Raw genomic sequence first — 25354 nt, 5'->3', positions numbered from 1 at the left:
TTTTCCACCTGTGAAATCAGGTGGTTTGCTATTTACATTTAAGTAATTTAGCAGATGCTCTTATCCAGAGCGACTTACAAATTGGTGCATTCATTCAATTTAGGATAGCCAGTGGGACAACCCCTTTTTTTATGGGGGGGTGGGGGAGGCAGAAGGATTACTGTTATACTATTCCAGGTATTCCTTAAAGAGGTAGGGTTTCAAGTGTCTCCTGCCAGCCAAACCCTCCCCTACCCTGGACCAATTGTGCGCCACCCCATGGGTCTCCCGGTCGCGGCCGGCTGCGACAGAGCCTGGACCCGAACCAGGATCTCTAGTGGCACAGCTAGCACTGCGATGCAGTTCCTTAGACCACTGCGCCACTCGAGAGTTATATACGTTTTGAATACAGTGGGGGAAAAAAGTATTTAGTCAGCCACCAATTGTGCAAGTTCTCCCACTTAAAAAGATGAGAGAGGCCTGTAATTTTCATCATAGGTACACGTCAACTATGACAGACAAATTGAGAAAAAAAATTCCAGAAAATCACATTGTATTATGGTTGAAAATAAGTTATGGTTGAAAATAAGTATTTGGTCACCTACAAACAAGCAAGATTTCTGGCTCTCACAGACCTGTAACTTCTTCTTTAAGAGGCTCCTCTGTCCTCCACTCGTTACCTGTATTAATGGCACCTGTTTGAACTTGTTATCAGTATAAAAGACACCTGTCCACAACCTCAAACAGTCACACTCCAAACTCCACTATGGCCAAGACCAAAGAGCTGTCAAAGGACACCAGAAACAAAATTGTAGACCAGCACCAGGCTGGGAAGACTGAATCTGCAATAGGTAAGCAGCTTGGTTTGAAGAAATCAACTGTGGGAGCAATTATTAGGAAATGGAAGACATACAAGACCACTGATAATCTCCCTCGATCTGGGGCTCCACGCAAGATCTCACCCCGTGGGGTCAAAATGATCACAAGAACGGTGAGCAAAAATCCCAGAACCACACGGGGGGACCTAGTGAATGACCTGCAGAGAGCTGGGACCAAAGTAACAAAGCCTACCATCAGTAACACACTACGCCGCCAGGGACTCAAATCCTGCAGTGCCAGACGTGTCCCCCTGCTTAAGCCAGTACATGTCCAGGCCCGTCTGAAGTTTGCTAGAGTGCATTTGGATAATCCAGAAGAGGATTGGGAGAATGTCATATGGTCAGATGAAACCAAAATAGAACTTTTTGGTAAAAACTCAACTCGTCGTGTTTGGAGGACAAAGAATGCTGAGTTGCATCCAATGAACACCATACCTACTGTGAAGCATGGGGGTGGATACATCATGCTTTGGGGCTGTTTTTCTGCAAAGGGACCAGGACGACTGATCCGTGTAAAGGAAAGAATGAATGGGGCCATGTATCGTGAGATTTTGAGTGAAAACCTCCTTCCATCAGCAAGGGCATTGAAGATGAAACGTGGCTGGGTCTTTCAGCATGACAATGATCCCAAACACACCGCCCGGGCAACGAAGGAGTGGCTTCGTAAGAAGCATTTTAAGGTCCTGGAGTGGCCTAGCCAGTCTCCAGATCTCAACCCCATAGAAAATCTTTGGAGGGAGTTGAAAGTCCGTGTTGCCCAGCGACAGCCCCAAAACATCACTGCTCTAGAGGAGATCTGCATGGAGGAATGGGACAAAATACCAGCAACAGTGTGTGAAAACCTTGTGACGACTTAGAGAAAACGTTTGACCTGTGTCATTGCCAACAAAGGGTATATAACAAAGTATTGAGAAACTTTTGTTATTGACCAAATACTTATTTTCCACCATAATTTGTAAATAAATTCATTAAAAATCCTGCAATGTGATTTTCAGGATTTTTTTTTCTCATTTTGTCTGTCATAGTTGACGTGTACCTATGATGAAAATTACAGGCCTCTCTCATCTTTTTAAGTGGGAGAACTTGCACAATTGGTGGCTGACTAAATACTTTTTTTTCCCACTGTAAGTATTCAACCCCTTTGTTATGGCAAGACTAAATAAGTTCAGGATTCAAAATGTGCTTAACAAGTCACATAATAAGTTGCATGGGCTAACTGTGTGCAATAATGGTGTTTAACATGATTTTTGAATGACTACCTCATCTCTGTACCCCACACATACAATTATCTGTAAGGTCCCTCAGTCGAGCAGTGCATTTCAAACACAGATTCAACCACAAAGACCAGGGAGGTTTTCCAATGCCTCACAAAGAAGGGCCCCTATTGGTAGATGTGTAAAAAAAAAAGCAGACAATGAATATCCCTTTGAGCATGGTGAAGTTATTAATTAGGCTTTCAATGGTGTATCGATACACCCAGTCACAACTAAGATACAGGCGTCCTTCCTAACTCAGTTGCCGGAGATTAAGGAGATTTCACCATGACTTTAAAACAGTTACAGTTTAATGGATGTGATAGGAGACAACTGAGGATGGATCAAAAACATTGTAGTTACTCCACAATACTAACCTAATGGTCAGAGTGAAAAGAAGGAAGCCTGTACAAAATAAAAAATATTCCAAAACATGCATCCTGTTTGCAATAAGGCACTAAATTAAAACTGCAAAAAATGTGGCAAAGAAATGTACTTTATGTCCTGAATACAAAGTGTAATGTTTGGGGCAAATCCAACACAAAACATTACTGAGTACTACTTTTCATATTTTCAAGCATGGTGGTGGCTGCATCATGTTATGGGTATGCTTATCTTCGGCAAAGACTAGGGAGTTTTTTTATGATAAAAATAAACGGAATAGAGCTAAGCACAGGCAAAATCCTAGAGGAAAACCTGGTTCAGTCTGCTTTCCAACAGACACTGGGTGTCATGCCCTGACTCAGGGGACGCTTAAATGTTGAGTCAGGGTGTGTATATTCTTTGCTGTGTGTTTTCTATGTTTCGATCTATTATGTGTAGATCTATGTTGCCGGTGTGGTTCCCAATCAGAGGCAGCTGTAGCTCGTTGTCTCTGATTGGGGATCATACTTAGGCAGCCTATTGGCACTAGTGGGTTGTTGGATCTTGTTCTGGGTAAGGTTTGTTGTATGTACAACCTTAGGACTTTTTGTTTGTTTGTTGTTTTGTCGTGTGTTTACTCAGTGTAAATAAACATGTACGTATATCACGCTGCGCCTTGGTCTGACCCGTCATTCAACGAGCGTGACAGAAGATCCCACCAAACACGGACCAAGCAGCGTGCCCAGGAGCAGCAGACACCCTGGACACAGGTAGTGGAGCAGAGATCATGGACTTGGGAGGAGATAAGAGAGGATCTGGCCAAGCATATGGAGGCCCTGAAAGGGATGAGGGAGAAGGAGGTGAGATTAGCCGATAGCGGACCCTGGGCGAAGGAGGAAGCCCAGGCAGGAGAGGTGAAACGGAGACCCGAGAGGCAACCCCAAGAACATTTTGGACGACGAGGCAGCAGGAGGCCGTTAAAGGGCGGATCTGCAGGTTAGGAGAGGAGGCCACCATGTTACGGGGGCTATTGGTTCAGAGGGAGCAGGAGTTATTCGGTCAGAGGGAGGCGTTACAGGAGGCTAAAAGGGAGAAGGAAAGAGGCACGGCGAGAGGAGCTGGTTGGGCAGCAGAAGGAGCGGGGGTTAATAAAGGAACACAGTCCTGCTCCTCGCACCAAGAAAGTGGTGCGCGTTGCCAGCCCGGCCCGGCCTGTTCCTGCTCCTCGCAACAAGCCAGTGGTGTGCGTCGCCAGCCCGGCCCGGACTGTCCCTGCTCCTCACACCAAGCCAGTGGTGCGCGTCGCCAGCCCGGCCCGGCCTGTTCCTATTCCTCGCACCAAGCCAGTGGTGCGCGTCGCCAGCCCTGTTCCTGCTCCTCGCACCAAGCCAGTGGTGCGCGTTGCCAGCCCGGCCCGGCCCGTTCCTGTCCCTCGCATCAAGCCAGTGGTGCGTGTTCCTAGTCCGGTTCGGCCCGTGCCTGCTCCTCGCACCAGACCAGTGGTGCGTTTGTCCAGTCCGGCACGGCGCGTGCCCGTTCCACCGGTGCCTGCTCCACTCCGGAGCCAGAGCAGTCCGCTCCACCGGTGCCTGATCCAGTGCCGGTCAGCTGTTACACTACGGAGCCAGAGCAGTCCGCTCCACCGGGGTCTAGTCCAGCTCCGGTCAGCGGCTCCACTCCGGAGCCAGAGCAGTCCGCTCCACCGGTGCCCAGTCCAGCTCCGGTCAGCGGCTCCAGTCCAGACCATGATGTCAGCCCCTCTCCAGGTTCGGGGTCTCCCACACCAGGGTCCAGACAGGTACTGGGGTATCGTGGGAGGAAGGAGAGGGGAAGTAGCGCGCCAAGGTCCAGACCAGACCAGGGGCGCAACAGGGAGGCGGAGAGTGAGAGGTCGTCACGCCCCGAGCTGGATCCGCCTCCAAGGCGGAATGCCCACCCGGCCCCTACCCTGTTATGTTTATGTTGTGCGGTCGGAGTCCGCACCTTTGGGGGGGTTACTGTCACGCCCTGACTCAGGGGACACTTAAATGTTGAGTCAGGGTGTGTATATTCTTTGTTGTGTGTTTTCTATGTTTCGATCTATTATGTGTAGATCTATGTTGGCCGGTGTGGTTCCCAATCAGAGGCAGCTGTAGCTCGTTGTCTCTGATTGGGGATCATACTTAGGCAGCCTATTAGCACTAGTGGGTTGTGGGATCTTGTTCCGGGTAAGGTTCGTTGTATGTACAACCTTAGGACTTTTCGTTTGTTTGTTGTTTTGTTGTGTGTTTACTCAGTGTAAATAAACATGTACATATATCATGCTGCGCCTTGGTCTGACCCGTCATGCAACGAGCGTGACACTGGGAGACAAATTCACCTTTCAGCAGGAAAATAACCTAAAACACAAAGTCAAATATACACTGGAAATGCATATCAAGACGACATTGAATGTTCCTGAGTAGCCTAGTTACAGTATTGACTTAAATCAGCTTGAAAATCTTTGGCAAGACTTGAAAATGGCTGTGTAGCAATGATCAACAACCAACTTGACAGAGCTTGAAGAATCTTAAAGTAATGTGCAAATATTGTACAATCCAGGTGTGGAAAGCTCTTAGAAACTTACCCAGAAAGACTCACAGCTGTAATCGCTGCCAAAGGTGATTCTATCATGTATTGACTCAGGGGGTTGAATCCTTATCTAATCGATATATTAGTAGTTTTTATTTAATTTTCTATTTTACAAATGTTATAATTTTTCTTCCAATTTGACATTAGAGTATTTTGTGTAGATCATTGACAGAAAAATTACAATTAAAACAATTTTAATCCCACCTTGTAACACAACAAAATGTGGAAAAAGTGAAGGGGTGTGAATACTTTCTGAAGGCTGTATGTGTCAGCCTGCATGTATGTGGCAGTGTGTATGTGTGTGGGTGTGTGTGTGTGTGTGTGTGTGTGTGTGTGTGTGTGGCAGTGTGTGTGTGTGTGTGGCAATGTGTGTGTGTGTGTGTGGCAGTGTGTATATGTGGCAGTGTGTGTGTGTGTGGCAGTGGCAGTGTGTGTGGCAGTGTGAGTGTGTGTGTACAGTATGTATGTGTACCTTTGCAGGATCGGGCTGACCAGGAAGTAAAGGTTTTTCCTCTGTGATGGCAATCTCCTGCATCTCCGTTGTCATGGCGTCACTTGTTCACGTCCTAGAGAAGATAAACACATTTATACATGAAAACATATTACAATTCAAGCATCTCTCTCACGCGCACGCACACACACTCTGCCTTAATCCATTGCTTTACTCATCTGGGACTTTCACAGTTCTGCGGGACTTTATGGAAGTGAATTACTAATTAAAGTTATCAACATAATTAACTGGGAAGAAGAAGGAGAGAGAGAGAGAGAGAGAGAGAGAGAGAGAGAGAGAGAGAGAGAGACTTGCTACAACACTGTATATATACATAATATGACATTTGAAATGTCTTTATTCTTTTGAAACTTCTGAGTGTAATGTTTACTGTTAATATTTATTGTTTATTTCACTTTTGTTTACTATCTACTTCCCTTGCTTTGGCAATGTTAACACACGTTTCCCATGCCAATAAAGCCCTAAAATTGAAATTGAAATTGAATTGAAATTGAAATTGAATTGAATTGAATTGAATTGAGAGAGACTTACCCAGAAAGACTCACAGCTGTAATCGCTGTCAAAGGTGATTCTAACATGTATTGACTCTGGGGGTTGAATAATGAACTAATCAAGATATATGAGTGTTTTATTTTTCAAAAATGTATTAGAAATGTTAGAATTTTTCTGTGTAAGGGCTATTTTACCAAGAAGGAGAGTGATGGAGTACTGCATCAGATGACCTGGCCTCCACAATCCCCCGACCTCAACCCAATTGAGATGGTTTGGGATGAGTCGGACGGCAGAGTGAAGGAAAAGCAGCCAACAAGTGTTCAGCATATGTGGGAACTCATTCAAGACTGTTGGAAAAGCATTCCAGGTGAAGCTGGTTGAGAGTATGCCAAGAGTATGCAAAGCTGTCATCAAGGCAAAGGGTGGCTATTTGAAGAATCTCAAATATAAAATATATTTTGATTTGTTTAACACTTTTTTGGTTACTACATGATTCCATGTGTTATTTCATAGTTGTGATGTCTTAACTATTATTCTATAATGCAGAAATTAGTAAAAATGAAGATAAACCCTTGAATGAGTAGGTGTGTCCAAACTTTTGAGTGGTACTATATATATATATGAGTGAGAGAGTGTGAGAGAGAGAGAGAGAGAGAGAGAGAGAGAGAGAGAGAGAGAGAGAGAGAGAGAGAGAGAGAGAGAGAGAGAGAGAGAGAGAGAGAGAGAGAGAGAGAGAGAGAGAGAGAGAGAGAGAGAGAGAGAGGCAGGGTTGTAGCTTGGCTTGTGGCTAACCAGTGGCACATCCGTCCCCTAGATTTGTGTTTTCTATTACGTCAGGCTGTGGCAGATTCATACTACAGCATTGCATGCATGGTTGCTAGTAGCTATGACAATCGGTTTGTATTGCTAGTACTGTATGGTTTTGGATAATGGTTAATTGTTTAGATAGCTAGCTAACTTGCATGTCTAAACAAAAGACTCCACTTCACCAGATGATTACATGATCTGTGTAGTAATATTAATTGTATCTCAGAAATCCATTTGCATTGCTAGTTATAGCCTAATGTCAGCTAGCTAGCTAACATTGAGCCTGGTTGGTTAGCTTTAGCTACCTGCAGATTCATACTACAGCATTTAATGCATGGTGGCTAGCTATAACACTCCGTTTGTACTATATGGGTTGGAATTATGGTTAATTGTTTAGCTAGCTAATTTACATGTCTAAACAAAAGACTCCACTTCACCAGATGATTACATGACCCATCAAGTTAGCTAGATGTGGCCTTGGGGTGGTTATAGCCTCTCTTTCACATCAATTTAGACAAGTGTGTCTTGGTAAGCATCATCTAATAATTTTAAAATATTTATACATTATTTTTTATCTGGACACTTTCTATTTTTCTACATTTCACTGTACTGTTTATACCTTATGTATCATGTGCATTTGACAAATAAACATAGATTTTATTTGATATAGTGCGTGTTTACTAAAGACAGTAATGTGAAGAACAACATGACCTGCACCAAAGTCAGATTAGGATATAGGGCAAGGACTAGATGAAGTGTAATTTTACCTGGAGTATTTTCACCACTTATAGTCTTGAAATCTTTGGTTGTTTACTACACTACTCACTCTGTTTAGCACATGGCCTCACACGTGAATCCTTAAAGAGATGGGTGGGGCTAAGGCTTAAGAGGGTGTGAACAATGCTGAATGGGTGTAGGCAAAGAAGAGCTCTCCAGTAGGTGTACCAAAACATTCAAGAGGAATTTTCTCAAAAGTGGGGTTAAAAGTTTATCAACTTTCAAAGCAGAATTACTTTCCCATTGTTCCTCAACTGCAGTGTATGATATACCATTTTGTAGAGTCTCTACTTTTATCCAATGTAAAAAAATTCAAATGTTGCTACGTAAGACTGAAAATGGGTGCTGGTTCACATATTTAGATTTTAATGAAATGTTCCATTTTTAGAGAGAGAGAGGATAGCGAGAGAGGATGACAGTGGGTGAAGATAGAGAGAGGTTGTGTCAAAGGACAGTAGGCTGGATTCAAACCCTTGCTGACAGCATAGATATGTGAGCCGGAGACGGTGGTACTACCATCACCAGCATCTTTATTCCACTCTATTCTTCAGAATGTATGAGATATTTTTCCCCCATCATAATATTATTAGTTTCAAATACTGAAATTAACATTATGGATCGGTAACGGAATGGCTATCAGAGAGATAATCACCCAGTCCAATTTTGGTTATACACAAGTAATTACAATACAAGCCATAATCTTGAATAACAATGTCAATCAGCTCTCTGCAAATCAACAGACAGTGATATCTTCCCAAATGGCACCCTATTTCCTATATAGTGCACCACTTCAGACCAGAGCTCTACGCAGGCAGCAGCATTCCATCACAACACTGTTTCATAAAATGATCAGCAACAATGTGTCATGTGCCAGAGCTAGCTGGTTAGCTATCGACTGGAAATCATCAAGTCATGTGATTAGCGGGTAGGTTGGTTATGTATTAACATCATGGACTTCCCTCCAGTACACCTAATCTCTCTCTCTCTCTCCCCCCCCCCCCCCCCCACTCTCCCAATCCCTCTTTCTCTGTGTGTGTGAGCCAGTGTGTTTTAGAGCGTGTAAAAATTGTTAAACTGCACAGGAGGGACTGTCTGTCACTACGTAGAGATGTAGAGAGAGATGGGGAGAGAGAGAGAGGGGGGAGCTAAGAGACTGTTGCCTCTCTCTCTCAACAGTTTGCTCTTTGTATTATGAATTTTATTCAACAGCTGCTTAGCTTCTGTTATCGGTCCTGAAGCGCTGGGCAACCTGACACGCAAATAATTGTGTTTACACAGGCTTTGGATATAATCTGACCGTTCGGTGGAGTAGTCAGTACAGCTGCCATATGTACAGTGGGGAGAACAAGTATTTGATACACTGCCGATTTTGCAGGTTTTCCTACTTACAAAGCATGTAGAGGTCTGTAATGTTTATCATAGGTACACTTCAACTGTGAGAGACAGAATCTAAAACAAAATACAGAAAATCACATTGTATGATTTTTAAGTAATTAATTTGCATTTTATTGCATGACATAAGTATTTGATACATCAGAAAAGCAGAAGTTAATATTTGGTACAGAAACCTTTGTTTGCAATTACAGAGATCATACGTTTCCTGTAGGTCTTGACCAGGTTTGCACACACTGCAGCGGGGATTTTGGCCCACTCCTCCATACAGACCTTCTCCAGATCCTTCAGGTTTCGGGGCTGTCGCTGGGCAATACAGACTTTCAGCTCCCTCCAAAGATGTTCTATTGGGTTCAGGTCTGGAGACTGGCTAGGCCACTCCAGGACCTTGAGATGCTTCTTACGGAGCCACTCCTTAGTTGCCCTGGCTGTGTGTTTCGGGTCGTTGTCATGCTGGAAGACCCAGCCACGTCCCATCTTCAATGCTCTTACTGAGGGAAGGAGGTTGTTGGCCAAGATCTCGCGATACATGGCTCCATCCATCCTCCCCTCAATACGGTGCAGTCATCCTGTCCCCTTTGCAGAAAAGCATCCCCAAAGAATGATGTTTCCACTTCCATGCTTCACGGTTGGGATGGTGTTCTTGGGGTTGTACTCACCCTTCTTCTTCCTCCAAACACGGCGAGTGGAGTTTAGACCAAAAAGCCCTATTTTTGTCTCATCAGACCACATGACCTTCTCCCATTCCTCCTCTGGATCATCCAGATGGTCATTGGCAAACTTCAGACGGGCCTGGATATGCACTGGCTTGAGCAGGGGGGACCTTGAGTGCGCTGCAGGATTTTAATCCATGACGGCGTAGTGTGTTACTAATGCTTTTCTTTGAGACTGTGGTCCCAGCTCTCTTCAGGTCATTGACCAGGTCCTGCCGTGTAGTTCTGGGCTGATCCCTCACCTTCCTCATGATCATTGATGCCCCACGAGGTGAGATCTTGCATGGAGCCCCAGACCGAGGGTGATTGACCGTCATCTTGAACTTCTTCCATTTTCTAATAATTGCGCCAACAGTTGTTGCCTTCTCACCAAGCTGCTTGCCTATTGTCCTGTAGCCCATCCCAGCCTTGTGCAGGTCTACAATTTTATCCCTGATGTCCTTACAAAGCTCTCTGGTCTTGGCCATTGTGGAGAGGTTGGAGTCTGTTTGATTGAGTGTGTGGACAGGTGTCTTTTATACAGGTAATGAGTTCAAACAGGTGCAGTTAATACAGGTAATGAGTGGAGAACAGGAGGGCTTCTTAAAGAAAAACTAACAGGTCTGTGAGAGCCGGAATTCTTACTGGTTGGTAGGTGATCAAATACTTATGTCATGCAATAAAATACAAATTAATTACTTAAAAATCATACAATGTGATTTTCTGGATTTTGTTTTAGATTCCGTCTCTCACAGTTGAAGTGTACCTATGATAAAAATTACAGACCTCTACATGCTTTGTAAGTAGGAAAACCTGCAAAATCGACAGTGTATCAAATACTTGTTCTCCCCACTGTAACTCAATGTGTTCAGTTTAAAATCGTGAAGCTGATGTAGGAGGCATGGCTGCGTTCAGGAGGGCACAACATTCTGAAAACTTTAGATAGAAATGTTGTGCACTGCACAGCAAATACTTCAGTGTTAAATCAACACAGAGTGTTAAATGTAACACTGGTCCAGTGTCTATACAGGTCCAACATTTTCAGTGTTAAATTAACACATTGCTTAGTGTAAAGCCTTATTTGAATATTTCCCAGAGTGCCTTGTCTTTTTTTTTTTAAAGTCATTTAGCAGACGCTCTTATCCAGAGTTACCACCCATGACTGTATTTGTTATTGACAGAGACATGGTTGTTGCATTCATCCATTTTCAGTCATGTGACCTTCACTAAGTGAGATCCTAAGGAAATATTTTATCATTAAAATTAATGGATTTAACACAATACAACACATATTTCATAAGGCCTTATTTTGAGGGCCTAGTTTTACCGTACTAGAGTGGCCTGAAACTCATGATTTAAAGGCAACATCAGACCTCCAAGTCACATTATCCTGGCTTGCAAAGTGATGTGTATTTCAAGTTTCAAGTTTTAATGTCACATGCACAAGTACAGTGAAATGACTTTCTTGCAAGCTCTCACCCCAACAATGCAGTAATCAATAACAATGTAATAATACAAATAACAAAGTAGAACAAAAACACAAGATATAAAAATAAGAAGAACACAATGAAGTAAGAGTTAGTTCCAGTACCATACTTCCAATGTGCAGGGATACTGGACCGATAGATATGTATAAGGGTAAGGTGACTAGGCATCAGGATATATGATAAACAGAGTAGCGGCAGCGTATATGATGAATGTATGTGAGTTGGTGTGCGTGTGTGTAGAGTCGGTACAAATGTATGTGCATATTATGTGTGTGTAAGCAAATTATGGAGTGAGTGTTTGTGTGTGTGTTGGAGTGTCAGTGTGCGTGAGTGTGTAGGGCCCTGTGAGTGTGTATGGCCCTGTGAGTGTGTATGGCCCTGTGAGTGTGTATGGCTCTGTGAGTGTGCATAGAGACACATAGAGAAAAATACAATACAAAGGTCAACTCAGATAGTCTGTGTAGCCATTCTGTTAGCTATTTAGCAGTCTTATGGCTTGGGGATAGAAGCTGTTCAGGAGCCTGTTGGAGTCAGACTTGATGCACCAGTACCACTTGCCGTGCGGAAGCAGAGAAAACCGTCTATGACTTGAGTGGTGGGAGTATTTAACGATTTTCTGGGCCTTCCTTTCACACCGCCTGATATAGACATCCTGGATGTCAGGGAGCCTGGTCCCAGTGATGTACTGGGCTGTCCGCACCACCCTCTGTAGCGCCATGCGATCGAGGGCGGTGCTATTGTCATACCAAGCAGTGATGCAGCCAGTCAAGGTGCTCTCAATGGTACAGCTGTAGAACTTTTTGAGGATTTGAAGGCCCATGCCAAACCTTTTCAACCTCCTGGGGGGTAAGAGGCGCTATTGCGCCTTCTTCACGACTGTAAGCGTGTGTGTGGACCATTTTAAGTTCTTAGTGATTTGGACACAAAGGAACTTCAAACTCTCGACTTGCTCCACTGCAGCCCTGTCGATGTGGATGGGGGCATGCTCGCATTTCCTGTAGTCCATGATCAGCTCCTTGGTCTTACTGACGTTGAGGGAGAGGTTGTTGTTCCAGCCCCACACTGCCAGGTCACTGACCTCCTCCCTGAAGGTTGTCTCATCATCGCCGGTGATCAGGCCTACCACCGTCGTATCGTCAGCAAACTTGATGATGGCGTTAGAGTCATGCACTGCCACACTGTCGTAGGAGAACAAGAAATACATGAGGGAACTAAGCACACACCCCTGAGGGGCCCCCGTGGTGAGGGTCAGCGTGGCGGAGGTGATGTTGCCTGTTAGGAAGTCCAGGATCCAGTTGCAGAGGGAGGTGTTCAGTCCCAGGGACCTTAGCTTAGTGATGAGCTTGGAGGGGACAATGGTGTTGAACGCTGAGCTGTGGTCAATGAACAGCATTCTCACATAGGTATTCCTCTTATCTAGGTGGGTGAGGGCAGTGTGGAGTGAAATTGAGATTGTGTCGTCTATGGATCTGTTGGGGCGGTATGCAAATTAAGTGGCCTCTCAAAGCACTTCATGACTACAGAAGTGAGTGCTACAGGGTGGTAGTCATTGTGGCATGAAGCCTTAGAGTTCTTGGGGACAGGAATAATGGTGGTCATCTTAAAACATCCGGGGATTACAGACTGGGACAAGGAGAGGTTGAAAATTACCGTGAATATGCCTGCCAGCTGTTCTGCGTATGCTCTGAGAACGCGCCCTGGAATACCATTGGGCACAGGGCATTGAGGCTGTTGACTTGATTAAAGACTTTACTCACGCCGGCCTCAGAGAGCGAGATCACCCAATCTTCTGAGTCGGTGGTGGCCCTCATAGGCGTCGGAGCCTATGTAGTAGGATTCCACCTTATTCCTATATTGACCTTTTGCTCTGCGGAGGTCAAATTGTGTACTTGTTCCTGTCCTCAGCCGTAGCCTCAGGGTTGGCTGTGATATCCCTGTGTGCGGCAGCCCTATCCTTTAGTTTAGCGCCAACCTCAGTGTTAATCCAGGGCTTTTGATTGGGGAAGCAGTGAACCTTCACTGTTGGGACAACGTCGCTGATGCATTTCCTAATGAAGCCGGTGATGGAGGTGGTTAGCTCGTTGATGTAATCGGTGGAGTCCCGAAACATATTCCAATCAGCTTTAGCAAAGCAGTCCTGTAGCATAATCTCTGATTCTGGTGACCATTTCTCAACGGAGCAAGTGACGGGTATTTCCTGTTTGAGCTTCTGCTTGTAAACAGGAAGCAGAAGTACGGAGTCATGATCTGATTTTCCGAATGGCGGACGAGGGAGGGCCTTGTATGCTTGCTTGTGGGTAGAATAACAGTGTCCTTTATTGCCCCTAGCGACGAGGGAGACGTGTTGTAAATTGGGCATCACGCGTCTTAATGACGTGGAATTAAAATCACCGGCAACCAGAAAAACAGCCTCTGGATATACGTTTTACTGCTTGGTTATAGCCTGGTACAGTTCGTTAAGTGCCAGCTTGTTCTTTTTCTTGTCCTGAGGTGGAATGTATATAAGAGTCATGATAACAGCTAAAAACTCCCTTCAGGAGGTAAAAGGGTCAGCATTTGACCATCAGGTATTCCAAGACGGGTGAACGAGTCAGCACACCAGCTGTTGTTGATGAAGAGGCAAACCCCTCCTCCCCTCGATTTCCCCGACTGCATTGTCCTGTCCGCACGGTGAATTGAGAATCCATCGAGTTGGATAGCCATGGGGGGTATCTTGCCCGAGATCCATGTTTCAGAAAAGCAGAGAATATTGCAGTTTCGAGAGTCCCGTTGGTAGCAAATCCGTCTTATTATCAAGTGACTGTACATTGGCCAGTAGAATGGAGGGAAGACGTGGCCGGTTCTCCCTTCGCCTTAATCTAGCCAAGATCCACCCTCTCTTGCCTCTGTAATGTCAGTGTTTCTTCTTAGGTAGCCCGAAAATTGGGTCAAAATTGCAGAAAGAGCCCAGGGCAGATGAGTCAAAGTCGAAGTTGAAGCCGGAATTGAGGTAAGTAACTGCCGATTTGATGTTCAAAAGTTCTTATCGGTTGAAAGAAACGATAGCAGATACATTTTGTGAAAATAAAGGACAAAAGGATAATAAAATAGCTAAGTTGGCTCGGCACTTGCAAAATGGAGGCCATCCATCTTGGAACCCAGCCAGAGTGGGATATCCAACAGTTATCATTTTTATTCACCCACAACCTGCATTCAGAATGACTGCCGGGTTGGGGAAACTAAGATATGAGACTACCTAAAGCAGTGTTTCCCAAACTCTGTCCTGGGTACATGCTTTGGTTTTTTCCCTAGTACTGCACAGCTGATTCAAATAATCAAAGCGTAATGATGAGTTGATCATTTGAATCAGCTGTGTAGTGCCAGGGCAAAAAACTAAACGTGCACGCCTTGGGATCCCCATGACCGAATTTGGGAAACCCTGCCCTAAAGCATCTAAACTGGAACAACCATTTCAGTAACGGGAGCAATAAGTATAGATATTGAAACAAACAATTTAAAAAATCTAACTGCAATAGAGCATGTGGGAAATATGATAATGATGGGCGTGGTTTTGATTTAACGCTGGTTGTCTTAAGGCCAACACAGGTTATTTTATACAAATGAGTGTTAATTTAACACTTGCAGGGTGAATTTAACACCTGAATCAACACTAGAAATTGTACACTGAAAAATCAACACAAGGTAACACTGGCCAATTTGTAGAGCTGTCATGATTCCATATGCTCACTCTATAGAAGCATATCTGTTCTACATAATATATTTACAGTATATCTGATCATTCTGAAACGTTGCACTCCAGTGAATGCAACCCAAGTATGAGGGATACTGTAAGTGTAGCTTCAGTGAAGTAAACACTTGTGGATTCACCATCAAGGACTCCAATATTACTCTGTGATAGAATAGTTCAGCTCTCTCAAGTGAGCTTCGACTGCCACGGTACCAGGTCTTTGAACTGCTATCAGTCAGCCTTGGATCAATATGTGAAATGTCAACAACCTTCGGACCATTTCTACCTCATTACTCTGCCAACTGGATAGACTTCTTCCACTACAGAGAATACTAAGTGTTACAACAGTAGGGACACAGATATGGCCTGTGATCATCAAGCGTCTCAGAGTAGGAAAACTGATCTAGGATCAGGTCCTCCCTGTCCATAATAATCTGATTCATTATGATCTAAATCGCAAAACTGATCCTAGATCAGCACAGCACTCCTACTCTGAGACGCATGATAAATAAGAGCCCTGATATCTCTCGATTGGTTTTGCCAACAGAAGAGGATCATGAATCAAAAGAGGAGCATGATTCAGAAGAGGAGCATGAATCAGAAGAGGATCATGAATCAGAAGAGGATCATGAATCAGAAGAGGATCATGAATCAGAAGAGGAGCATGAGTGGATTTGATAAGAACACAGAAACACAGCTAAAGGATCAGTAAGTAATCTGAGGAAACACATCTTTCTGGATGCTTTTCCCTACAAAGTCTCATCTTTCTGGATGCTTTTCCCTACACAGTCTCATCTTTCTGGATGCTTTTCCCTACACAGAGTCTCATCTTTCTGGATGCTTTTCCCTACACAGAGTCTCATCTTTCTGTTGTGGAGTGGATGGTACTACGTGGCTACAGTAGATATTGCTTTGATATACATGTCATTGCCCTTGAGATCTGCTGTGTCCCTCCCCGGTCTCTGTTGGTTCTCTGTTCACCCTTGATCAATCATTGACTGACTGGCCAGAGAGTCAACAGACAACATACCCCTGGCCTTTAGTCAACAGACAACATACCCCTGGCCTTTAGTCAACAGACAACATACCCCTGGCCTTTAGTCAACAGACAACATACCCCTGGCCTTTAGTCAGCAGTCAACACACATCTGACCTACTATAGGCCATAGTGAACAGAGCATGATGGAAACCTGTGGACTCTACAGCCTTCAAGGACCAGAGTTAGGGACACCTGTTCTAATAGCTTGACTACCCTTACAGAGTTATCTGCCTATCGAAATCAATTATTATTTATTTCATTTTATGTAATTTTTCTAAGAAAAAGCACTGTTACAGTACGTGAATCCCTGTTGGAGAATATCAGAGTTGTGGAGTCGTACATTACTTTTCCCATGTGTCTTATTGTAACTTATTTCTGGGTGGTTCCAGGATGTAACTTGATTTACAACTCACGTCCTGTTGTTCACTGAGGCGTGTCACTGTACGGCTGTGTTTCTGCTGGGTGCTGATCACACTACTGTACAGATCACACATCCAGGGCTGTGCGTGGAAGTGTGTGGCCTACTCACCCTGCCTTGCTCAACCCCTCTGAGAGGCCAGTCAGTCTCTAAAACACCTGCAGTCAGACATGAGCTGAATACAAATTATCTCTCTCTCTCTCTCTCTCTCTCTCTCTCTCAACATTGCCAAAGCAAGTGAAGTAGATAGTAAACAAAAGTGAAATAAACAATAAATAAACAGTAAACATAACACTCAGAAGATCCAAAACAATAAAGACATTTCAAATGTCATATTATGTATATATACAGTGTTGTAAAAATGTGCAAATAGTTATAGTACAAATGGTAAAACAAAGAAACACAAATATGGGTTGTATTTACAATGGTGTTTGTTCTTCACTGGTTGCCATTTTCTTGTGGCAACAGGTCACAAATCTTGCTGCTGTGATGGCACACTGTGGTATTTCACCCAGTAGATAAGGGAGTTTATCAAAATTGGTTTTGTTTTCAAATTAATTGTGGATCTGTGTAATGTGTCTCTAATATGGTCATACATTTGGCAGGAGGTTAGGAAGTGCAACTCAGTTTCCACCTCATTTTGTGGGCAGTGTGCACATAGTCTGTCTTCTCTTGAGAGCCAGGTCTGCCTACGGCGGCCTTTCTCAATAGCAAGACTATGCTCACTGAGTCTGTACATAGTCAAAGCTTTCCTTAAGTTTGGGTCAGTCACAGTGGTCAGGTATTCTGTTTAGGGCCAAATAGCATTCTAGTTTGTTCTGTTTTTTTGTTAATTCTTTCCAATGTGTCAAGTAATTCTCTTTTTTGTTTTCTCATGATTTGGTTGGGTCTAATTGTGTTGTTGTCCTGGGGCTCTGTGGGGTCTGTTTGTGTTAATGAACAGAGCCCCAGGACCAGCTTGCTTAGGGGTGTCACGCCCTGACCTTAGAGATCCCTTTTATTCTCTATTTGGTTAGGTCAGGGTGTGATTTGGGTGGGCATTCTAGTTTTTCTATTTCTTTGTTGGCCGGGTATGGTTCCCAATCAGAGGCAGCTGTCTATCGTGGTCTCTGATTGGGGATCATACTTAGGCAGCCTTTTTCCCACCTTAGTTTGTGGGATCTTGTTTTTGTATAGTTGCTTTGGAGCCTGCAGAACTTTACGTTTGTGTGTATTTTGTTGTTTTGTCTGTGTTCATTTAATAAATTAATATGTTCGCCTACCACGCTGCACCTTGGTCCGAGCCTTCAATCAACGAGCGTGACAAGGGGACTCTTCTCCAAGTTCATCTAGGTGATGGCTTTGTTATGGAAGGTTTGGGAATCGCTTCCTTTTAAGTGGTTATAGAATTTAACGGCCCTTTTCTGGATTTTGATAATTAGCGGGTATCGGCCTAATTCTGCTCTGCATGCATTATTTGGTGTTTTTCGTTGTACACAGAGGATATTTTTGCAGAATTCTGCATGCAGTCTCTCTCTCTCTCTCCCTTTTAATCTCTCTGTTTCTCTCTCTCTCTTCATCCAACAACAAGCTTCCAGTGTAATGGGAAACGGGGTAAACAACCATGTTGGCAGAGGCTCCCCTTTCTCTATTTGCTCCCCTTTCTCTATTGGCTCCCCTTTCTCTATTGGCTTCTCTTTCTCTATTGACCATGCGCCTGACACACAACACACACACACTGAGGCAGTCTAAATTCGGAATGTAGGCTGAAAGGTTGAGATGTTAAAGGTTAAACTATTTGTTGCATAGTGTGTGTGTGTGTGTGTGTGTGTGTGTGTGTGTGTGTGTGTGTGTGTGTGTGTGTGTGTGTGTGTGTGTGTTCAAGGGTATGCAACATGTGTTTTGTCAGCAACTTTACTGGCCGAAATAGTCACCCTTCTAGGAGACTGCTTCTCTCAGCATCTTTATGGATGTTAAATCTTAATTTGATCACCCTGTTGCAGGATAACTGTCCTACAATTCTGGAAATGTAGAACTGGTAGTATATTTGAGGTTTACATTTTACATTTTAGTCATTTAGCAGACGCTCTTATCCAGAGCAACTTACAGTTAGTGAGTGCATATATTTTCATACTGGCCCCCCGTGGGAAACGAATCACAACCCTGGCGTTGCAAGCGCCATGCTCTACCAACTGAGCTACAGGGGACTTCTGAAGTTTATAATTTCCACTTTAAAATTTCAGACCTGATTTTCCCTTACGAAGAACATATCAACCCATACAAAAATGTCCATTAATCATAATTCACATTTCCTGTTGCTGCAGGATTATTTTCCTGCTGTAGCAAACTGGCTCGAATTAAGATCCTACATGTTTACTGCTCAGAATAAGCAGAGCTCTCTTCCAGAGGAATTACTCAACTATGCTGATCTTTCTAAGAATAGCACAGACATCTAAGCAGAAGTGAAGGGTTAAAACACACACAGTACTTGAGATCACTACATTGATATACTGTATTTTGGATTATAATAATTAAGATATTTTTTCAAATCTTGGTCTTCAGTATTCAGGGGTTAAACCCTGAGTAAGTTGTTGTTTTTCAACACATCCCCTATATGTTTGCAGGTTGTCATTTATTGGGATGAATCTTGCCCTGGAGGCAGCTCTGCAGAGTGGTCACTAGCTGGCATAGATACATCAACCTGCTTTTTGTCTTCCGTACTGTGTGTATGTGTGTATGTGTGTGTGTGTGAGAGTGTATAAGCTGTTCTGTGTCTGCGAGGGTGTGAGTGTAAAGATCTGTTTGGTTCTGAACAAGTATGCCTTTGAGAAGAGGCAAAACAGAGAGAGAGAGAGCAGAGAGAGTGAGAGAAAGAAAGGACAAAATGTCTAAAGGAATAGAACGAGCAACTCTAGCCACCATGGAGATATTGAGAGGTGCCAAAGCTCTCCTAGTTGTTATTCCTCTCTCTCTCTCTCTCTCTCTCTCTCTCTCTCTCTCTCTCTCTCTCTCTCTCTCTCTCTCTCTCTCTCTCTCTCTCTCTCTCTCTCTCTCTCTCTCTCTCTCTCTCTCTCTCTCTCTCTCTCTCTCTCTCTCTCTCTCTCTCTCTTCTCTCTCTCTCTCTCTCTTTCAATTTAAGGGGCTTTATTGGCATGGGAAACATATGTTTACATGGCCAAAGCAAGTGAAATAGATAATAAACAAAAGTCAAATAAACAATAAAAAATGTACAGTAAACATTACACTCACAAAAGTCATATTATATCTATTTACAGTGTTGTAATGATGTGCAAATCGTTAGAGTCTCTCTCTTTCTCTCGCTATCAATCTTTTCTGTCTGTCACTCAACTCTTCCTACTGTTTTCTTCTCATTTCTGTGAGACCATTATGGTGAACCTGTTCATGAATATGACTCAGTCGTGCACATACACATACAAACATATTTGACCTTCACGCTAGGGGATATTAGTATACAGATGTAGGATCTTAATTTGAGCCAGTTTGCTACAGCAGGAACATAATCCTGCAGCAACAGGAAATGTGATTATGGACTGGTAGTACAGCAGCCTATGAGAAAACTGATGGGAAAATTAATTAGACTTTACTTTATTATTGGATTCCTTTCGGGAACCTAAGGCTTTAGCTCAGTGGGCCAACACAGGACCAGGGTTCGAATCCCGGACGGTCACAGGAGCATAGGGTATCTACCATGCCGGTGACATGACATGTAGAGACAACAAAAAGAGAGCTTACCTGGACATTGAAACCAGAGTAGTAATTAGTGAGCTGATACATTGACCTTCTTTCTGAGAGGAAATGTGGAACATATTACCGTTCTCTAAATAGGAGGGAGTCTCCCTTTCTCATATTGCCTTACTGTCTATAGACTAGCAGATGCACCGACAACACCTGTTTTACTTTCACATATATTTGAGAACGCTTTGGTTCAGCGTTGGAGTACTGAGTTGTTGTTGTTGTTGTTGTCTTGTTCTGGATGGCAACCATCTACATTCATGCTGTTAATTCAACCACTCGTGTGTGTGTGTGTGTGTGTGTGTGTGTGTGTGTGTGTGTGTGGTTATGGACACAAATTACCAGTAAAGCCTCTAAATTAACAATTAATACAGAGATTAATGTGCTGGTGATTGGTTGGTTATGTAAATCACATGTAAATGAAAAGGAGATTTGCATGTATGAATAACAGATTGTGTGGCATGACTGGAGAGCCAAAACACATAGACCACATCCCAAATGACACCCTATTCATATTATTTAGTGCACTACTTTTGACCAGAGCCCTGTGGGACTATGTAGGGAATAGTGTGCCATTTGGGATGCATCCATACAGTAACTAATGGGAATTATTACAGCAGCCTAACGTGGTGCTATATTGTAAATAACCCTACTTAAATTGTGATGGTATTTTCAAAATGCGATGACATGTTGAGACTGGGTTAGAAAACATAAGTCAATAGGAGTTGTGAAAGAAATCATTAAATACATTGGGAGATCTAAAATGGATCCACCCACCCACCCACCCACACACACCCACACACACCCACACACACCAGCAAACAACGCATACCATACAGCACTACACCAGCCTCAGTCGCACACAAACACCACGTCTCACACACACACACACACTCTCCCCCTCACATACATACACACCTGAGGGCACCACCAAAACACCACAAGGTCCAACCCTTCAACACATAGCTAAATGGACCCAGTGTAACAGTGTTGCTTCCGTCCCTCTCCTCGCCCCTACCTGGGCTTGAACCAGGGACCCTCTGCACATATCGACAACAGTCACCCTCGAAGCACCGTTACCCGTCGCTCCACAAAAGCCGCGGCCCTTGCAGAGCAAGGGAAACACCTACTTCAAGGTCTCAGAGCGAGTGACGTCACCGATTGAAACGCTACTAGTGCGCACCGCTAACTAGCCTGCCATTTCACACCGGTTACACCAGCACAAGAAACTTGAATGAAGGAGGGAAGCATGGTGGGTTGTGATGGTTATAAATAGGATTGTGATGAGCGGCTGTAAGAGTGGTGTGTGTGTGTGTGTGTGTGTGTGTGTGTGTGTGTGTGTGTGTGTGTGTGTGTGTGTGTGGGAACAGACAGGGTATTATTCTGGCTGGCCTATCTGTATCTGGCCCTGGGCCACTGGGAACACAGCTAAAATACTGAGATATACACTTCTGCACATGGATACAGACATAAAATTCACTGCGCAGGGATGTAGCTCAGTTGATAGAGCATGGCGTTTGCAACGCCAGGGTTGTGGGTTTGATTCCCACGGGGGGCCAGTATAAAAAAATATGTATTCACTAACTGTAAGTCGCTCTGGATAAGAGCGTCTGCTAAATGACTTAAATGTTAATGCTGTATGACTCATTGTGTGTGTGTGTGTGTGCATGCATGTGTGCGCTGTGGAAGCCTGTGCTGTGGCTGCCGCGAGCAGAGCAAGGGGGTAGCCTATAGGCCTAGATGTGCGCGCACAACTGAAGCTTATCCTATTGCCTATGTGTCATTCTTTGAATCAAAACACTTAGATGTTCGTCATGCCAATGCCATGGTTTGTGGCTGGAGCACATATATAATCATTTGCTGTAGTGTAACTATCTGAAATCTCTGAAAAGGTCCGGAAATAAAATGAACGCACATGAGTCGACATGCAGGGCGAGTGGAGTGCGCCACACCTCCGTTTGACATTGACACACATTTCCCCCGTTGCGCGCACACCCTGCGCGCATACAGCCTCGTACGGGTCTATCCCCATCCCCCAGCCCGAGACACACAAATGCACAGACAAACACAGGAGGTATGGCCATATCATGTGGGCGGTGGTTCGCTCTGTCTGTGGAGTGAAAACACTGAACAAAGACCGTTAATGGCAACGCCACAAGTGCGCGCGCACACACACAAACACACCTACACCTACTAGCCGTCGTGAAAATATAACATATTCATCCCTATATCACATTGTTAGTTATAATAAACTGAGCGCCATGCTAAACCAGGCACTCTGTTTAGAATTAGCCTATACCAGTGCATGTTTTGACTCAGCGGGGTAAAGATTGGGGTCACAGCTCAAACGATCATAACAAACTAACATTATTCTCATCATGCACACAGTTGCAGAATAAATAAAAAAATGCATTCATGTACGAATTTGGTGAATAAATGGCATGTTCTCGCTCCGTCCATCAAAATCTTTTGTCCTAAATGGGTTGTTTTTTACTTGCATTGCTGGCCTATCCCAGTGCATGTTTTAACTCAGCGGGGTAAAGACTGGGGTCACAGCTCAAATGATCATAACAAACTGTAACATTATTCTCATCATGCACACTGTTGCAGAATATAAAAAATATGCATTTATGTAGGAATTTGGTTAATAAATGGCATGTTCTCACTCTGCCCATCAAAATATTTTGTCATAAATGGGTTGTGTTTTAATTGCATTGCTGCAGGACTGTTGATATGTTATTTGAAAATTAAGACAAAAGACTTGCCTAAAATGACGTGAGAAAACGAAACACCAACACACTACGTTATTAACAATTATTTAGTGAAATAACAATAGGCTACTTACCCTAAGTCAACAAAAATAATTCTGACAAAATAAGGACGTCTAAAAAATATGCAAATGATACACAACTCTTGTATCTTTTTCAGTGATTTCTTGTTTTCACACTTGCTCCCAACAGTCTTTCTTGATATTTCAATTTCCTCCACCTCCGTTATTTTTCGCTGACCGTTCTTCAATTTTACAGAGCTTCTTTTTTTTTTACGGTTCTTTCAAGGCAAAGAAATCCTACAAAAAATATGGACCCGTCAATCAAGAGACAAGGATAACGTTACTTTACTACGATTTAGGGGTGGGACAACTATGCTTTTATGAAAATGATCCGTTAGGCGACCAATATTCAGCATATATTTAATAAAAGCGTTGAAATTGCAAGACTATCCTAAACTGACAACTACAATGGTTATCTAACGACTAAATGCCGATGTGATATTGGCGAAAGCTCTTCGTCTAACTCTCGGCTCCCCCCTCTCACGGGTGATGGTAGGCCCCCGTTGTTGAAATAGCTTGTGGAACAAAACGCCCACGCATTCCAAGGTTCTGGTTACAGCTTTGAGGCAGACATGATGAGTCGAAAAACAGTGCTATTGGGGATGTGCCAAAAATACAAATATACACACCTCGAAGTAAAACAGAGATAAATGGCAAAGGGTGTTTTTGGGAAGGATGTCAAGGGGTAGGCTACCTGGTAGGAAGGCGAGGCAGGGAATGGGGTTTGGAACCAAGAAAGCTTAGTACAGAGGTGGTGTTGTGTCGGAATGGTTTGAGATAAACGAATTAACTGAAGGCTACTAAACTTTTCTATCCTTGGAGAGTGAAAACATAAGTCGATTTTTTTGGGGAACTTTTTGTTTTGTCTGATTTTATGTGATTGGGGTGTGACAAGTTGTGTATCCAAAACCCAATACATTTCTCTCTCTCCCTCTCTCAATTCACATATGTTTACATTGCCAAAGCAAGTGAAATAGATAATAAACAAAGGTGAAATAAACAATCAGAAATTAACAGTAATCATTACACTCAAAGTATTAAAATAATAGAGACATTTGAAATGGCTGTGTATGGTGTTGTAACAATGTGCAAATAGTTGAAGTTCAAAACGGAAAAGAAACAGATAAATATGGGTTGTATATACAATGGTGTTTGTGCCTCACTGGTTGCCCTTTTCTTGTAGCCTGACAAATCAAACAAAATTATTCCGCTGCTCTGTCATTCACTACATACTTTAGCCTGAGACTTCCACATTTTAAAGGTGCTACACAGGATTTTTATTTTTATTTTTACCTTGCAATTTCAAAAAATGTCCATAATATACGCTATATATACAAAGTATGTGGACACCCCATCAAATTAGTGGATTAGGCTATTTCAGCCACACACGTTGCTGACAGTTGTATAAAATTGAGCACACAGCCATGCAATCTCCATAGACAATAATTGGCAGTAGAATGGCCCTTACTGAAGAGCTCAGTGACTTTCAGCTGCACACAAGCATAAGATCACCATGCGCAATGCCAAGCGTCGGCTGGAGTGGTGTAAATCTCGCCGACATTGGACTCTGGAGCAGTGGAAAAGCGTTCTCTGGAGTGATGAATCACCCTTCACCATCTGGCAGTCCGATGGACGAATCTGGATTTGGCGGATGCCAGGATAACGCTACCTGCCCCAATGCATAGTGCCAACTGTAAAGTTTGGTGGAGGAGGAATATTGATCTGGGGCTCTTTGTCATGGTTCTGGCTAGGCCCCTTAGTTCCAGTGAAGGCAAATATTAACACTACAGCATGCAATGACATTCTAGACAATTCTGTGCTTCCAACGTTGTGGCAACAGTTTAGGGAAAGCCCTTTCCTGTTTCAGCGTGACAGTGCCCCCGTGCATAAAGGGAGGTCCATACAGATATGGTTTGTCAAGCTCAGTGGAAGAACATGACTGGCCTGCACAGAGCCCTGACCTCAACCTCATCGAACACCTTTGGGATGAATTGGAACGCTGACTGCGAGCCAGGCCTGATTGCCCAACATCAGTGCCGGACCTCACTAATGCTCTTGTGGCTGAATGGAAGCATGTCCCCACAGCAATGTTCCAACATCTAGTGGAAATCCTTCCCAGAAGAGTGGAGGCTGTTATAGCAGCAAAGGGGGGACCAACTCCATATTAATGCCCATGATTTTAGAATGAGATGTTCGACGAGCAGGTGTCCACATACTTTTGGTCATGTAGCATATCTGCAGTAATAGTGGAATGATAGTGTTTCACAGTATTACTTACCCGCCAGTGTTGGACCAAAACCAAAAGTAAAAGGCTCAAGCGCGAGTCTCCACCATTTTACGAGGGAAATGGGATGCTGGGAAGGTGAG

At 43.7% G+C, this 25354-nt stretch overlaps 1 protein-coding gene across 1 annotated transcript in view; it reads right to left on the bottom strand.

Annotated features, from left to right (window-relative positions):
- LOC311112909 (protein NDRG2-like) overlaps positions 1-23469 on the bottom strand; it is a 39970-nt gene extending 16501 nt beyond the window's left edge. The window contains exons 1-2 of the mRNA XM_084156049.1: positions 23003-23469; positions 5556-5649 (exon numbers count right to left, since the gene is read on the bottom strand). Of these exons, the coding sequence (XP_084012175.1) occupies positions 5556-5630 (75 nt within the window). The 5' untranslated portion in view covers positions 5631-5649; positions 23003-23469. The remainder of the gene's footprint in view (positions 1-5555; positions 5650-23002) is intronic.
- Positions 23470-25354: the final 1885 nt, after the last annotated feature.

The sequence above is a fragment of the Coregonus lavaretus genome (genome assembly GCF_964263955.1).
Source record: "Coregonus lavaretus genome assembly, chromosome: 39".
Classification (NCBI taxonomy): domain Eukaryota; kingdom Metazoa; phylum Chordata; class Actinopteri; order Salmoniformes; family Salmonidae; genus Coregonus; species Coregonus lavaretus.
Note: the sequence above shows the minus strand (reverse complement) of the source record. Positions and strands in the feature narration are given on the sequence as shown.